Here is a 17,266-nt window from a genome sequence, read left to right on the forward strand (position 1 = left end):
ATTGATGATATGTCCCTCCTGTCAGGAAAACAAACTCTTGACCAGGCACAGAGTGACTGAGTGGTCAAAGTGAGGAGGGAATACCTCCCCAAACAACCACCAAAGAACACCCGAGACCCCTGTGCATGCGGAGAAGGCCTTTGATGTGTCATGATTATGCAATGCTCTGCATCTGCATTAGATAGCCTGAATATGTACGAGGTAGGAGTAGTTTAATAAATTATATGCAATAGTTGCTGAATAAAAGAGGCACACCTGGTGAACCTGGTGTGCTTGGTTTGTGGAAAGTCCACCAAGCACCTAGGCCCCAACAAAAAGCAATAGATTTCCTGGGTGTGTGAGATTGGTCTATTGCACAGCAGGTAACGAATCTGCTTTTAGGACAACAACACTACTTTGAAGAAATGTAAAATGTTCTCAAGCGTATAAGCGACATGCAGCTCTGATAAAGACCCAGTTGTCAAAGTATGAGCTCAAAGACACCATCATCCTACTTCAGCACACTGGGCAACTGGGAAGGTACACGACTCTCAAATCTGAACATAAAGTGTACGTCTGTGCTCAGTAACTGCCATTCCCAGGAAACATCATGCAACAGGAAAGCACACTGATGAACCCACAACTTGGACAGCTGGACTCCGAGCAAGGCAATATCCAAAAATGAGACATGTTCAGACTCAGTTTCAGAACAGCACCAATAAACCCTGGGAATTGACAAAACACATGCCATGTCTCCACCAGGACCCCCTCACACACAGCACCCTCAAGACTCAAACCCTTCACAGCCTGCATGGTTGTCCTTGACCTTCATCATTTGCAGATAGACTGCACCCGAAGAAAAGCTGCACAGACAACTTCTCCTTACCAGGGATATTTGACTTCTCAGCATGTGCATGTGACAAGCAAGAGCATTTCTTCCAGTAGTATTTTAAGGGAACACATCTATGAAAGTCTTTCTCTTTACAGCTGTAAACATGAAAGGCATGTACTGGACAATTTAAGCAACTCAACAGCTTCCATCTTCCACATAGTTTCAGAAGGGAGGAGTGGAGGGAAGGTGTTTTAAGATTGTTCTTATTTCTCATTTTCCTACCCTGTGTTTAAATGGCAATAGATTAAATTCATTTCCTCGAGTCAAGTCTGGCTTGCCCATGACAGTAATTGCTGAGTGATCTCGCTGTCCTTACCTCAACCCATGAGCCTTTCATCATATTTTCCCTCCACAGGTCAGTTGAGGAGGGAGAGTGAACAAGCAGCTTGGTGGGCACCTGACGGCTTCCCAAGGCTAACCCACCACATCTTGGCAGCTCTAAACCTTCAAGGTGTGGATGGAAACTACTTCCCCACCCCAACAACCTGTCAGTCTTTTAACCTTTTAGTGTTTTAAGGATTACCAGCCAAAGTGAGGCCCAGCTTCAGACCTGGACAAAGAAAGAAGGCATTAACGTGATAACTACAAGAGTGGAAGAATCGTAGCATCACATTTCAGATTGTGTCAGCTGTAGTAGGTACACAGAAAAGGTAACTACCTGCTAACAAGTACACAGGAGGCTCACACAGCAGCTCACGCCATAGACCATAGCCGTATTCCCACTAATAGTTTCTTTGGATGATAAAAAAGGGAAAAGACTTGGAACCACAACTGTGGGACTCATCTAACAACTAGGACAAACTTTTAAACCTACCCTTTAGCCATTTCACACTATACCACAGCAAAGTCTTCCAGCTGCCCTGTCTCTGTACAGGCAGAACTTCAACCTGCCCAAAGAGCATGCAACAGGAAAGCCACCTCTGCAGACAGACAGCATTGAAAGAAACGTTGGGCACACAATGTCTCAGAATCCAAGCATTGCAACATGGACAAATGCAAAGAGAACTTTCTGCTCATCCCATATAATTTGATTAAACATTAGAAGTTCTAAAGGCCATGAGTGACACAGAGCTCAGTTAAAGACCCAGTCCTCAAAGTCTCAGCTCAAAGGCAACGTCATCCTTCTTCAACACATGGGCAACTTGGAAGATCCGTTACACTACCACACTATTGCAAAGTTTACATCTATGCTTCATAACCACCATTCCCAGGAAACATCATGCAACAGGAAAGCACACTGATGAACTCACAACTTGGACAGCTGGACTCCGAGCAAGGCAATATCCAAAAATGAGACACCTTCAGACTCATTTTCAGAACAACAACAACAAACCCTGGGAATCAACAAAACACATGCCATGTCTCCACCAGTACCTCCTCAAACACAGCACCCTCTCGAGACTCTCCTCAAACCCTTCACAGCTTGCATGGTTGTCCTTGATCTTCATCATTTGCAGATAGACTCCACCCAAAGAAAAGCTGCACAGACAACTTCTCCTTACCAGGGAGAATATTTGACTTCTCAGCATGTGCATGTGACAAGCAAGAGCATTTCTTCCAGTAGTATTTTAAGGAAACACTTCTATGAAAGTCTCTCTCTTTACAGCTGAAAGCATGAAACGCATATAAGGGACAGTCAGCCAAATGTAACTCATGTGGTCTTCCACACATTATCACAGACAAAAGCCCACCTCCACATCATTACAATGAGCAAGTCAGGACGTTAAACACAGAGAAGGGAAGGGATGACAACATACTCTTCTAGATTATGGCATAACTCAGGTGTTTAGTAGGTTACAAAACCAGGGCTGGCTCCTCCCAAAGCTCCCTTTAGGGCACTTGCCATAAGTATAGATTTAAGCCGTTAGTTAGAAACATCTCCACAATGTGCAAGCACACAGGAGGAACCTCCCAGGGCTCCCTATGCACCTGGAATAATGTGTCTGACTTGGGCCAAGCTTACTTGGGAAGCCAAAACTCACATTGCATGATAGTACAGATGGGCACCGAACAGGGAAAGGAGCAAACCAGATCTCTTGTGTCTGGTTCCACAGCCCCTCACAAACACCTCCCAAGACTCTCGTCTCCAAGCCGTCACAACTTGCCTGGTGTTCGTTGACCCTCATAGTTTGCAAGCACTTGTCATCAAAGGGCCAGAACCCAGACCATTTGTCCTCAACATGCACCACTACCACGCCACGGACCTCGCCGAGATTTCGCTACATCTCCGTACTGAGAAGGAAGATACATTGCCTGCTCACTAGCCTTCTGGAAAGAAACCTCGGGGCTCTAAAATTCAAAGAGGAGCTGTCCTCCGGGAGAGGCTGGGTCAGTGAACAGCATGTAACACATCAGCGACGTGATAAAAGCAGCAAGCCCCCCTGAGAGGAAACTCCAGCAGGCAACAGCAGCCTCCCGCTTCTCCTGCCTCCCGCAGCAACTGTCACGCTGAGCCGCGATCCCACGTTCACCCCCCGGCAGCAAGAGGCGCCAGCGCCCCGCGCGTCGCTGAGCGAAGCTTTGCCTTCCCGCTACCTCCACCTCCCGAGGCAGGAGACAGAAGACGGGGGGGAAAGGGCGGAGAAGCAGCGGAGGGAAGCGTCGCGTCGCGTCGCGCCGCGGAGAAGGGCTGGTGGGAGGAACTCACCGGGGGAGCGGCGGGGTCCGCGCGGCGGGCGCCGGCAGGGTCCTCCCCGAGCAGCGGCGCGGGCTCGTCGGGCGGCGGCCGGGCCGGGAGGGTGTCGCAGCAGCTGCCGCCCGACAAGCGGAGCTGGCTCTTGCGCGAGTCGGCGGTGAGCGACACCTCGTGCGAGTAGGAGTGCAGGAAGGCGCGGACGCCGTCGATGCCCACGAAGTGCGAGGCCGGGACGCCGCGCAAGGCGCCGCTGCCCGCCGCCAGCAGCTGCGAGCGGCGCCAGCGCCGCAGGCGCAGCGCCAGCAGCAGCAGCAGGAAGGCGAGGAAGAGGCAGGACACGGCCGCCACGGCCACCACCAGCCACCGCGTCAGGCTGCCGGCCGGCTCGCCCGGCGCCGCCGCCGCCGCGCTGCCCAGCTCCGACAGCAGCTCGGCCACGCTCTCCGCCAGCACCACCGTCAGCGTGGCCGTGGCCGACAGCGCCGGCCGCCCGTGGTCCTTCACCACCACCACCAGGCTCTGCCGCGCCGCGTCGCGGGCCAGCGGGAAGCGCGCCGTCCGCACCTCGCCGCTGTGCAGCCCCACGCGGAACAGCCCCGGCTCCGTCGCCTTGGCCAGCTCGTACGACAGCCACGCGTTCTGCCCCGCGTCCGCGTCCACCGCCACCACCTTGGCCACCAGCGCCCCGGGCTCCGCCGAGCGCGGCGCCAGCTCCACGCCCGCCCAGCCCGCGCCCGCCGCCGGCGCCGCCGGCGGGTACAGCACCTGCGGCGCGTTGTCGTTCTCGTCCACGATCACGAGCCGCACCGACACGTTGCTGCTCAGCGCCGGCGCGCCGCCGTCCTCCGCCCGCACCCACAGCCCCACCTCGCGCACCTCCTCGTAGTCGAAGGAGCGCAGCGCGTACAGCGCGCCCGTCTCCGCCTGCACCGACACGTAGGACGACAGCGGCGCGCCCCGCACCCGCCCCTCCGACAGCCGGTACCGCACGCGCGCGTTCTGCCCCCAGTCCGCGTCCGCCGCCCGCACCGTCAGCACCAGCGCGCCCGCCGCGTTGTTCTCGGGCAGCCGGGCGCTGTAGCGCGCCTCCGCGAACACCGGCGCGTTGTCGTTCACGTCCAGCACCCGCAGCGCCAGCACCGCGCTGCTCCACAGCGCCGGCGACCCGCCGTCCGCCGCCCGCACCGTCACGTTGTACTCCGCCACCTCCTCCCGGTCCAGCTCCCTCGCCGTCACCACGCGGTAGTAGTCCTCAAAGGACTTCTCCAGCCGGAACGGGAGGCGCTCGGCGATGCTGCACCGCACCTCGCCGTTCGCCCCCGAGTCCCGGTCCTGCACGTGCAGCAGGGCCACCACCGTCCCCGGCGGCGCGTCCTCCGAGATCGCGCTCAGCGCCGACGACACTGTCAGTTCGGGCGCATTGTCGTTGACGTCTGTCACCGTGATCGCGACTTTGGCCGTGTCGGAAAGACCCCCGCCGTCCCGTGCCTGCACCTCCAGTTCGTGCGAGTCGCCTTCTTCGAAGTCCAGGCTCCGCACCAGTGTGATCAATCCCGTCTCAGTGTCCAGATGGAAAATCTCCGATGCCACGTCTGTCGCTTTCTTCAGGGAATACTTCACGTGCCCGTAGAGCCCCTCGTCGGCGTCGGTGGCCGTGACGGTGACGAGGGTGGAGCCCACGGGCACGTCCTCCGGCACACGCAGCGTGTACTCCGCCTGGCTGAACACGGGCGCGTTGTCGTTCGCGTCCAGCACCGCCACGCGGATCCGCGCCGTGCCCGTCCGCGCCGGCTCTCCGCCGTCGCTCGCCCTCAGCACCAGCTCGTGAAACGCCGCCTCCTCCCGGTCCAGCGCCTTCGCCAGCACCAGCTCGGGACGCTGATCCCCGCCGGGGCCCGCCTGCACGGCCAGCGAGAAGTGCTCGTCGCCGCTCAGCTCGTAGCTCTGCAGCGAATTCCGTCCCGAGTCCGGGTCGTGGGCCTCGGCCAGGGGAAACCGCGACCCCGGGGCTGTCGTCTCGCTCATTCTCTCCTCCAGCGCGATTTCCTTGAAGCTGGGCGCGTTGTCGTTAATGTCCGTGATTTCCACTTCGATGCCGTAAACCTGCATTTCCCCCTCCACTATCACCTCACAGCGCAGCACGCATTTCTCCACCAGCCGGCACAGCTGCTCTCTGTCTATCCTCTCCGCCGTCACCAAATGTCCCGTCTTCCCATGCAGAGCGAAATACTGCGTCCTCCCTTGGGAGACAATGCGGACGCCGCGTTCGCGGAGCGCCGGCAGCTCCAGCCCCAGGTCCTTGGCCACGTCGCCCACGAACGAGCCCTTCGGCATCTCCTCGGGAACCGAGTAGCGCAGCTGCCCCCACGCCGCCTCCCACGCCGCCACCAGGACGCACCACAGCACGGCTCGCTCCCGCCGGCCCCAGCGCCTCCCCGCCGCGCACATCGCCGCCGCGGCCCCGCCGGCCCCGCACCGCCGCCGCACGCTCCTCGCAGACGCTCCGGCTCCGGCTCCGCTTCCCTCTAAGGCTCCGGCCCCGGCTGCCGCTCCCGGCCACTGCCGCCGGCCCCTCCGCCTCGCTGCAGCACGGCTCCGCACCGCGGGGACGCTCGCAGACCGCCCGGCCGCCGAGCCAGCCAGCCAGCGAGCGAGCGAGCGAGCCGGGCCGCAGCGGGCGGGGCTGCCGGCAGCGCTCCGGCCTTCCTCTCGCTCCTCCTCGGTCAACAGCGGCGCCCGCAGCCTCCTCCCGGCACTGCAGGCACCGAGCGCGGCCGAGCGCTGCCCGCCCTGCCTTTCCCGCGGGCAGCGGGCGGGGACGGCACCGTCGCCACGGGGACAGCGGGGCCCGTCCAGCGGTCATCTCCTGCGCCGGCTTTTCGCCAGCCCATCTCTCCTTCGACCCTCGAGGCGATCACGACCAGGAGGAAGGCAGAGGCCTCCCGCCGCCGTGCTGCTTCGACCGCACGGGAAAAGTCACTTGCTAACGCCGAGACATGCCAAGTAAAATAACGTCTCTTCGTCTCACATGCACATGATTACGAGCCTCATCCCATTAGTCCGAAACCACAAACTTCAACACTAATATGTGTAGCAGTCATGCCTGAATGACTGGTGCAAGGAGAGCAAGAGGAAGCAGGCTCTGAAATAGAAAGCGGGATATTCAGACACCCCCCGCGCCCCCTTCCTCCGTGAGCCAGAGTTAGGACCCCAAGCGGCATCAACTTTGCATTAAAGACCTCCATTCATAAGTGGCACGTTTGGAATTAACTACGCCATGACCATTGACTGAGATTAGGCATTTAAAGGCTGAAGCGTGGCTGAAGCAGGCACATGGAGCCACTTGGAAAGAAAGAGGACTTTTCAGCTCACAAGGAACCCCAATTCAATATGGAGAAGAAACAGCGAAATTTTACAGGCAGTTCTTCAACCCAAGGAAGTTCCAATAACACATTGTAAAGCCCTTCAGAGTGGGAATAGTGAAATGATAAAGGGAAGTCGAAAAGCGGATCAAGTGGCAAAAAGAAGCAGCTCTCAAAGAGTCAACAGTTGAAGGACCCTTAATTCCAGCACCTCGTTTACAGTCATCACCTGCACAATATACTGAGAGAGAAGATCAATTGCCCGAACAATTAGACTGTTCTAAGAACGATCAGGGATGGTGGGTGACACCTTTAAAGCAATTGCTACTTTCTGAAAAGATGATGGAAAGTCTACTTAAAAGATTGCATCGAGAAACGCATTCAAGAGCAAATGCATTGGTATTGATTGCCAAAAAGATAGCTTGTAGGACCAAAAATGCAAAATCTGACAGACATAATAGTTAAGAGACGTGCTATTTGTTGTGCTAATCATCCAAAAAATTACCAAGAGGGTTACAGGAGAAGCTGTGAAACAAGGAACAACTCCTGGGGAATAGTGGCAAATAGATGTTATGGAACTACCACGGTGTAATTCATACGATTATTTCTTGATGATAGTAGATACCTTTTTTGGTTGGCCAGAGGCCTTTCCATGTCGTACCACCAATGCTAGAGAAATAATTAAGGCCTTATTAAAAGAAATTTTCCCTAGGTTTGATATTCCAGAAGGTCTTTCTTCTGACAATGGGGCTTCATGTTTATGTCAGAAAAGGTAATGGATTGTGGTCTGGTCAATAAACCTTGAAGAACCACCTGTAACTGCCAAGACTGAGTAACAAGTAGGAAAAAGTTAATTCGTACAGGGGGAGATCGCGACCACCGACTTATTGACCACCTACTCAAATGAGACCCCCTACTCAAAAGAAGACCATGAAGGAAGAAGACCGAGTCTGCGCACTAATTTACATGACAGGCAAAGAAGAAAGAACCAATCGTTAAGGCAAATAATAATGAATATGTATTACTTAATTAGATAAAAATGAGGAGTTTTGAAACAAAGGTGTGCTGTCTTGAGACAGGCACCCGTCCATGCGCATCCATGAAATTAATTTAAAAATACCTCGACTCTGTGAGGAATTGGCTTGCAGGCCGGGTAAACGAACCCCGTTTGTGGGACAACAATAAGGAACACGCTGGAAATTAACTACACCACGACCATCGGCTGAGATTAGACATTTAAAGGCCCAAGAAGGTGAGGTCAATCAACTGAGAATCTAAGCCCGTACCATAACCTCTAACACGAATTTTTGTAGCCGTCATGCTTGAATGACTGCTACAAGGAAAGCAAGAGAAAACAGGCTCTGAAATACAAAACGTGATATTCGGACACACACATCCCACACACCCCCCCGGAGAAGCAAATATATCAGGGTCATGAACCCACGCTTCAGGAACTTTCCTTGAAATACTCCCCTTCATACGGCCCATTCTGTGGGTTGAGGGTGATTGCAGCCGTACGACACCTTTGCGTTGCTCCCAATGTTTTTTCTGCGCCTATTTTCCCGCTAGTCGTCAAGTCCCGACCGTATTTTAGAACGGGATGAGAGCAATGGAGTGCTTCAGTGAAGTCACTGACCTAATGGCTGCATCATTAAACTGTTGGAAGACCTACAGAGGCAGCTAATACCGAAAAAGGAAAGTTAACGGACTTGAATGGGTGATTTGCCATTAGGCCACATAAACTAAGGGTCTGCATACTTCATAGGCATTTACACCTGAACAATTAATTCGATAACGTGAAGGAATCGTCTAGGAAGGGGGGATGACGACCAGAAGGAAATGACACGCCTCCCGTGGTTGTGTTATTTCTACCGCAGGGATAAATGTTTTTGTTATGGTGATACAATGTAGACATAAAGTGCTCTTAATATTCCGTGCAGCTCATTACCAGTCTTGGCCCGTTAGTTCAAAAGCACAATCTCCACCACTACTTGCACAGCAATTAGCAGCAGTCGTGCTTGCACGACTTTTCCCTCACCCTTCCGCAGATCAAAAGTGTGTCACACTGGAACGCCACCAGCCACATTAGTTTCCCAAACCCCCAGCCATAGCACAAGGCAGCAATGAAGATCCCCCCTCACAAGGAGTCCTCCTCAGGGACGGCCCTTCACTCTCGACTTCGTTGCTTTTCGGCTGCACATCGGAGGCCGCTCTCAATCAGCCTCCATTTCGCCCCACTTTGTTTTTTCGGGGTTTTTTGTTTTCTTTTGTTTTTACAGCCTTACACGGTACAGACCGTGCTTACACTTAGGACTTGCTGCTCCGCTCGAGAGTAACTCAGCAGCAGGCAGCGATGCACATGCCCCCTCGGTTCGGGGGTCCATCACAAAGAGAAAACAACTAGCCCATAGCACAGCCTTAGCGTTGGCCCTTTCATTCGTTCTTGGAAAGGGAGAGCGGCAGCAGGCGCCCAAGCGGCCAAAGGACGAGCAAGAGCCCACTCCCCTCAGCGTGAGCTTAGGAAAGGCTCAGAGGCAAGGACTGCGCGGGCTTACAGACCTGCGGGGCCTCGGCGTCCGCGGGCGGCTCTCCCGCGCCGGCGCTGCTGGTCGGGCTCCGCTTCCCGCAGGGCTCCGCGCCGAGAAGCTCCTCCGCGGCCAGGCTGGGCAGCGGCGGCGGCAGCCAAGCGCCCTCGGCGACGGCGCGGCCCGGCGCCACGCACAGGTTGTAGGAGTAGGGCAAGGTGCCCTCGCAGAAGTCGGCCGGGAAGGCGGCGCCGGCCACGGAGAAGCGCTGCGCGCCCAGGCAGCGCAGGACGGCGGGCGGCCCGGCCCGGCGCACCCGCGCCAGCACGGCCAGCGCCACGCTCAGCAGGAAGAGGGCGGAGAGGAGCGCCAGCGCCAGCACCAGGTAGAACTGCAGCTCCGCCGGCGAGTCGGCGCCCGCCGCCCGCTCGCTCAGCTCCGGCAGCGCCTCCTGCAAGCTCTCGGCCAGCACCACGTGCAGCGTGGCCGTGGCCGACAGCGCCGGCTGCCCGTGGTCCTTCACCACGGCCACCAGCCGCTGCTTCGCCGCGTCCCTCTCCGACACGGCCCGCGCCGTCCGCACCTCGCCGCTGTGCAGCCCCACGCGGAACAGCGCCGGCTCCGGCGCCTGCACCAGCTCGTACGACAGCCACGCGTTGCGCCCCGCGTCCGCGTCCACCGCCACCACCTTGGCCACCAGGTACCCGGCCTCGGCCGACCGCGGCACCACCTCGAACGGGGCCGCGGCCGGGGACGCCCCCGCGCCCGCCCCCGCCGCGCCCGCGCCCGCCGCCGGCCACAGCACCCGCGGCGCGTTGTCGTTGCGGTCCAGCACGAAGACGCGCACCGTCGCCGTCGAGCTCCGCGCCGGCGCCCCGCCGTCCTGCGCCCGCACCGCCACCGCGAACTCGCGGCACTGCTCGTAGTCGAAGGAGCGCTGCGCGTACACCGCGCCGCTCCGCGCCTCCACCGACACGTACGGCGCCGCGCCCGCGCTGCCGCCCGCCAGCCAGTAGCTGACGCGCCCGTTGGCGCCCGCGTCCGCGTCCCGCGCGCGCACGCGCAGCACCGGCGCGCCCGCCGCGTTGTTCTCCGCCACGTAGGCGCTGTAGGCGGCCTCCTCGAACACCGGCGCGTTGTCGTTCACGTCCGACACCTCCAGCACCAGCGCCGCGCGGCTGGAGAGCGCCGGGCTGCCCCGGTCCCTGGCCACCACCGCCACCCGGTGCTCGGGCGCCTGCTCCCGGTCCAGCGCGCTCGCCGTCACCACCTTGTACGAGCCGCCCGACGACGCCACGATCGACAGCGGCGCCTCGCCCGACAGCTCGCACGACACCTGCCCGTTCTCCCCGGAGTCTCGGTCGTTCACGTTCAGGAGAGCCACCACCGTGCCGGCCGGCGCGTCCTCGGGCACCGGGCTCGACACCGACAACATCGTGATTTCGGGCGCGTTGTCATTCACGTCCAGCACCTCCACCTCCACCTGGCAGTGTGCCACCAGACCGCCCCCGTCCCTCGCCTCCACCAGCAGTGTGTAGCCTCGCGTGTCCTCAAAGTCCAGCGCCTCCTGCAGCGTGATCGTCCCGCTCTCCGCGTCCACCACGAACTTCTGAAGCACCTTGGCCGGCGTTTCCCCGAAGCCGTAGGTGATGCGGGCGTTGGTGCCGGCGTCGGCGTCGGAGGCGGAGACGTTCAGCACCACCGAGCCCGGCGGCGCGTCCTCCCGCAGGCTGGCGCGGTAGCTGTCGTGGGCGAACATGGGTGGGTTGTCGTTGGCGTCGGTGACGTTGATGCAGAGCTGGGCGGTGCCGCTCCGGGGCGGCTCGCCGCCGTCCAGCGCCGTCAGCACCAGCCGCAGGCTCTGCTCCCTCTCCCGGTCCAGTGCGCGCCGCAGCACCAGCTCCGCGAACTTGCTGCCGTCCTGGCTCTCCTTCACCTCCACCGCGAAGTACCCGTTGGCCTCCAGCTCGTAGCTCTGCAACGAGTTGCTGCCCACGTCCGCGTCCTCGGCCGTGCCCAAGTAAAACCGGGTGCCGGGAGAAGTGAACTCGTTGATCTCCAGCTGGAAACTGTCTCGCAGGAAGCGCGGGGCGTTGTCGTTGATGTCCAGGATGGCCACCTCGACGTGGAAAACGTTGAGCGGGTTCTGCACCAGCGCCTCGAAGCTGACGGAGCAGGACGCCGCCTCGCCGCACATCTCCTCCCGGTCCAGCCTCTCGCTCACGTAGAGGTTCCCGGTCTCCCCGCTCACGGTAAAGTATTTCAGCTGCCTTTTAGCGGCGGACGCCACCCGCAGCTGGCGTGCCGGCAGGTCGGCCGGGCTCAGCCCCAGGTCCCGCGCCAGCGGCCCCACCAGCGAGCCTCTGCCCAGCTCCTCGGGGATGGCGTAGCGGACCCGCTCCGGCGCCGCCCGGCAGCACAAGCCCAGCAGCAAAGCGGGCAGCAGCACTCGCCCGGCTGCTCGCCGGTGGCTCTGCCTCTGCCTCTGCCTGCCCGCCATTCTGGGCAGCGCTCGCCGCGCTCCTCCCTTCCAGCCACTCTCCGCAGCGAGCGCAGGGCCCGCCGGAGGGCAGCGATCTCGGCGCCGGCTCGGACGCCGCTGCTCCCCGCGCCGCCTCTCGCCTCTGCTGCCCGTGCCGCTGCCGCTCCGGCCGGCGCCGTGCGAGCGAGCAGCCTGCGGGGGCAGGACGCTGCGGCGGCTGCGGCTGCGGCTCCAGCGCCGCTCCGCCTCGGCCAACAGCGGCACCCGGAGGCGCCGCGACGCCACCGCAGCCGGCTGATGGCCGCGCTCGCTCACGGCGGCCCGGGCTTGTGGCCGGTGTTTAGTGGCTGCACCCAGCTTTGGGGTGTCTCTTTTCCGAGAATCAGGAGGCGCGGAAACACTTGCTTCCTGCCCCCCCGAAGGCGTTTAATGCTGAGAAACGCTGTCGGGTACTTCTAGGTCGCCTCCTTGAGTGGCAATGAATGTCTGAAGGAAATACTCGTTGCAGAGCAATAAGTAAAGGAACTTGGTTGCTCTTTCTAAAATCAAGGTGGAACGATAACAGCATGAAACAGTATTATAGCTAGGGAAGCCTTCACGAGCTTTTTAGCACTCTGTCAGGTACGTTCAATTCTGCTTTCCTCACCTGGGAGAAATACCGAGATGGAATTACTCTTGTTGGAATAATCAATAAGTAATCAGAAACAGAATGAAGCAAAAATCATTGCAATCCTCTCACGCCTGGTCTGCAAAGGGTTTCCATCTTCCCAGCAATTCTTCCTTTGGCTCCTGGAAGTCTGACATTTGTCCCGTTGTTAATTTTCATTTTACGGAGAACAATTACCCTGGGAAATATATCACCCTAAAGGGAATGTGTGTAGCTCCATGCTAAGATACTACTGTGTTTCTGATTCACACTGAAATGCCTTCTGTTGCATTTCCATACTTGAGCGGCTGACAATGCGAAAGTGCAAAGCCACATCGAGTCTTTCATAGACTTGTAGACTGGTTTGGGTTGGAAGGTGCCTTTAAAGATCATCGAATCCACGCCTCTGCCATGGGCAGGGACATCCTTCACTAGGACAGGTTGCTCAAAGCCCTGTCCAACCTGTTCTGGAACACTTCCAATGATGGCGCATCCGCAACTTCTGTGGCCAACCTGTTCCAGTGTCTCACCACCCTTACGTCCAATCAAAATCTACCCTTTTTCAGTTTAAAAACATTGCCCGTTCTCCTGTCACAACAGGCCCTGGTAAAAAGTCTTTCTCCATCTTTCTTTTAAGCCCTCTCTATATATTGAAAAGGTGCCATATGGTCTCCCCAGAGCCTTCTGTTCTCTAGCCTGAAGAACCTCAACTCCTTTAGCCCTTCTTCATCACAGAGATGTTCCAGCCCTTTGAACACTTTTGTGGTCCTTCTCTGGAACTACTCTAACAGGTCCATGTCTTTTTGGGCCATGGACCCCTGAGCTGGATGCAGTACTCCAGGTAGGGTCTCATGGAAGTAGAAGGGAGGGAGAGAATTCCCCCCCTTGACCTTCTGGCCATGCTGCTTGTTATGCAGCCGAAGATAATATTGCCTTTCTGGGCAGCAAGAGTACATGGCCAGTACATGTCCCATTTGTCACCCACCACTACCCCCAAGTCCGTCTCTACAAGGCTGCTCTCAATCCCCCAGTCTGTACAGAAACTGGGGGTTGCCCCCACCCAGGTGCAGGACCTTGCACTTGGCCTTGTTGAACTTCAGGAGGTTCACATGGGCCCACTCCTCCAGCCTGTCAAGGTCCCTCTGGATGGCATCCCTTCCCTCTAGTGAATCAATTGCACCACTCAGCTCGGTGTCATCTGCAAACTTGCTGTGGCTGCACTCAATCCCACTGTATTATTTGATAGATATTCAGTAGTATTGGTCCCAGTATGGACCCTTGCGGGACACCACACATTACTGGTTTCCACGAGAACATTGAGCCATTGACTACAACTCTTTGGACACTGCTAGCCAGCCAGTTCCTTATTCATCTAACAGGCCAACTGTCAAACCCATATCTCTCCAATTGAGTGGCCAGCATGGTTTGGGGGACTGTGTGGGGGACACCCTACGTGCGCTCTCCAACTGGTCTCTTGTCTGTTCATGGAAACCTTGGCTGGGCAGGGCTGCCACTCTGCAGTTTGTGGACTGCAGTAGAGATGGTTCTCCTTTCTTACCCTACAGACAAGTATGCCTGGGTGAGCACACGCCTGTCTATGAAATGCTTCCTCTTTACAGCCATAAACATCGAAGTTTTGTGTGGGAACTGCCCCTACACTCAGACAACTGGAACAGATGTGACCTTCCACATGTGATCAGACACCCTGAGGTTGAGCTGTAGCTCATGGCAACAAGCAAGGCAAGACTTAGGAATGTACAGCAGTCGATGGATTGGTGGAATAACATTTCTTAGGCCAAACTTACTGAGCAGAAGCAACTCATAGTGCATAGTACTCCATCAGGCACACTGCTGTGTTAACTATGTCAAGCAAGGAAATGACCATCTGTTCTCCTATAGCCTAACACACAGAGCTCCCCTGTCTTCTCTCCAGCCCTACACAACTTGCAGGTTTGTTTCTGACCTTCACATAATAGGCAAAAACATATCAGGAGAGGATTATGCATGATGCTCATACCAAGAAGGGAGGTACATTTGTCTCCTCACCACCATTGTGAGAAGGAACAGGATTCTAAAGCACAGGAATGATAAACGGACACACTAAAAGAGGAGTGGTCATCCAGCAGAGAATGGGTCATCAAACTAATGGCTTATGGGGAATCTCCTCCCCTCTTTTATCACACGCACTATTCCACAGAGATGTTCCCGCCTCCTACTAAGGTTGTGCCTACATCTATTCCCCCTGACAATAACAGAACACAAAGATACCCTCACATCTCCTGCCTTTCACACCCACTGTAGCATGAGCAAGAGGCACTAACACATGACACATTGCTAAACGAAGCAATGTTGATAATTACAAGTAAACCTACATACATATGAGACCAGGTAAAGAAAAACATAAATTAGACAAGCAAGGCAAGGAAGCATTAGAAGACAAAGTGTTCTCAGAGAAACTCACCGGGAAGTCTTCTTGGTCTTCACTGCGGGTACTGAAATTCATCCCCAAGAGCACCTGACAGTCATTCATAACTCAAGCTGCAAGTGCGGCCCTTAAGTCTAACTCTGGACTAGATAGTAGGGGCTTTCATTATAAGAAATAGTCAACAGCTCTCAGCAATTCTATTCTACTGTGTGGCCTGCTCATCTCCCACAGATACAAAGCCGTCAGGCTAAACATCTTCTCATCGGCCTCTTTCTCAAGCTAAGTCTGCTGAGAAATTACAACAGGTTCTCTTTTAGCTTCTGCTTCATTTTCCTCACACTGAAAATTCTGTCTTACTTGGCTGAAGTAAGTATTTGCTGCAAAACAACACTCACAGTTTCAAATGCAAAAGAAATATCCAGATGTGGGGAAAAGGAAACATGACCTTCCAGGAAGCAGAGGCCTGAAAGAAAGTGTAATTACAACTATGAAGAAACTATGCATCGCAACATTACAGGAGATACAGATGGATAAAGGAGGTTTCACACAGGAATTATAAGCCGTTCTACCCATGCATCATCATTCTGCAGGCACAGGAATTCCACAAATATGTTACTGCTGGAGGACGGTCATTGCCTTTCAGGACAGGGAAACCAGGATCACAGCATGAATGGCACAGGCCTTGGCATCAGGCATGAAATCAAACTATTGCTCAGCCAAAGCCACATTGACCCACCTGTTCTCCTGGCTGGGAGCCAGCCTCCCACCCTCCTTGCTTTGCATTCACAGCCTTTAGTGGCACCACGGACAATATCCACTGTTTTGGCCATGTGGCGACCACAGGCAAAAGAGCATTTCATTCAGTGACATTGTAGGGAAACAGAAGTCTGCCAACGTCTTTGTCTTGGCAGCTGAACACCTTCAAGGTATGGATGGAAACTACTTGTTCAGCCCAACAATTATAGGAGGTCTTTTCATGTTTTGAGGGTTACCAGCCACAAGGAGGCCCAGCTTTAGACCTGGACAACAAGGAAGGCAAGAATGGGAAACCGACACAAGTGAAGGAATCATAGCTTAACATTTCAGCTTATGTCAACTGTAGTAGGTACACAAGAAGGGTATCTAGTTGGGGAAAAGTCCACAGGAGGCTCACACAGGAGCGCACACCAAAGAGCATAGCCACAGTTCCTCAAAGTAATTCCTTTGCACAATAAAAGAGGGGAAATGCATGGAACCACAACTGTGGGGCTCATCTAACAACTAGGACAAACTGAACTTTTACACCATCTTCACATCTTTACACTTTTCAAATTATACCACAGCAAACTTTTTCACCTGCCCTGTATTGGGACAGACAGAATTTTTCACTGTGCTCAAATATTATGCAACAGGAAAGCTACCTCTGCAGACAGATACCATTGAAAGAAAAGTTGAACGTGCAAATTCTCCTTACTGAGAACACGGATGATAACATGGGCACATGCAAAGAGAATTCTCTGCTCATCGCACTGATGTCAGATTTAGAAAATCCTGTTTTAGATTAGAAAATCCTGTTCTAAATCAAGTTAGTTAATCATTTTCAACTTCAAACAATTTTAGTAATACTTACAGAAGTAGCCAAGGTGATTCTGACCCTTCCTGTTCTTTCCAGATTGATGATACATCCCTCTTGGCAGGAAAACAAAACTTTGACCCGACACAGAGCGACTTAGTGGTCAAAGTGAGGAGGGAATACCTCCCAAAATGACCACCAAAGACCAGCCAAGACCCCTGCGCATGCGGAGAAGGCCTTTGATCTGTCATGGTTATATAATCCTCTGCATCTGCATTAGAAGTCTGAATATGTACTAGGTAGGAGTAGTTTAATAAATTATATGCAATAGTTACTGTATAAAAGAGACACACCTGATGAATCTGGTGTGCTTCGATTGTGGAAAGTCCACCGAGCACTCAGGCCCCCAAAAAAGCAATAGATTTCCTGGGTGTGTGAGATTGGTCTATTGCACAGCAGGAAATGAATCCGCTTTTAGGACAACAATACTACTTGGAAGAAATGTAAAATGTTCTCAAGGGCATAAGCAACATGCAGCTCTGATACAGACCCAGTTGTCAAAGTATCAGCTCAAAGACACCATCATCCTACTTCAGCACACTGGGCAACTGGGAAGGTACATTGACTCTCAAATCTGAACATAAAGTGTACGTCTGTGCTCAGTAACTGCCATTCCCAGGAAACATCATGCAATAGGAAAGCGCACTAATAAGCCCACAACTTGGACAGCTGGAGCTGTCAGTCTTTTAACCTTTTAGGGTTTTCAGG

General features: G+C 55.3%; 3 protein-coding genes across 3 annotated transcripts in view; all 3 read right to left on the minus strand.

Annotated features, from left to right (window-relative positions):
* The window catches only part of LOC128155009 (protocadherin gamma-A4-like), a 156,377-nt gene that overhangs the window by 66,906 nt on the left and 72,205 nt on the right, over positions 1 to 17,266 (minus strand). The window lies entirely within an intron of this gene.
* LOC128155008 (protocadherin gamma-A2-like) lies at positions 3,403 to 6,624 on the minus strand. Its single transcript, XM_052816420.1, is given in 4 exon segments — positions 3,403 to 3,441; positions 3,443 to 3,479; positions 3,481 to 6,008; positions 6,010 to 6,624. Coding segments are annotated over 4 exon segments (2,964 nt in total). The 5' UTR covers positions 6,370 to 6,624.
* LOC128155011 (protocadherin gamma-B5-like) lies at positions 8,698 to 11,915 on the minus strand. Its single transcript, XM_052816432.1, has one exon. The coding sequence runs from the start codon at positions 11,891 to 11,893 to the stop codon at positions 9,386 to 9,388; it is 2,508 nt and encodes an 835-aa protein (XP_052672392.1). The 5' UTR covers positions 11,894 to 11,915; the 3' UTR covers positions 8,698 to 9,385.

The sequence above is a fragment of the Harpia harpyja genome, chromosome 20 (assembly GCF_026419915.1).
Source record: "Harpia harpyja isolate bHarHar1 chromosome 20, bHarHar1 primary haplotype, whole genome shotgun sequence".
NCBI lineage: Eukaryota > Metazoa > Chordata > Aves > Accipitriformes > Accipitridae > Harpia > Harpia harpyja.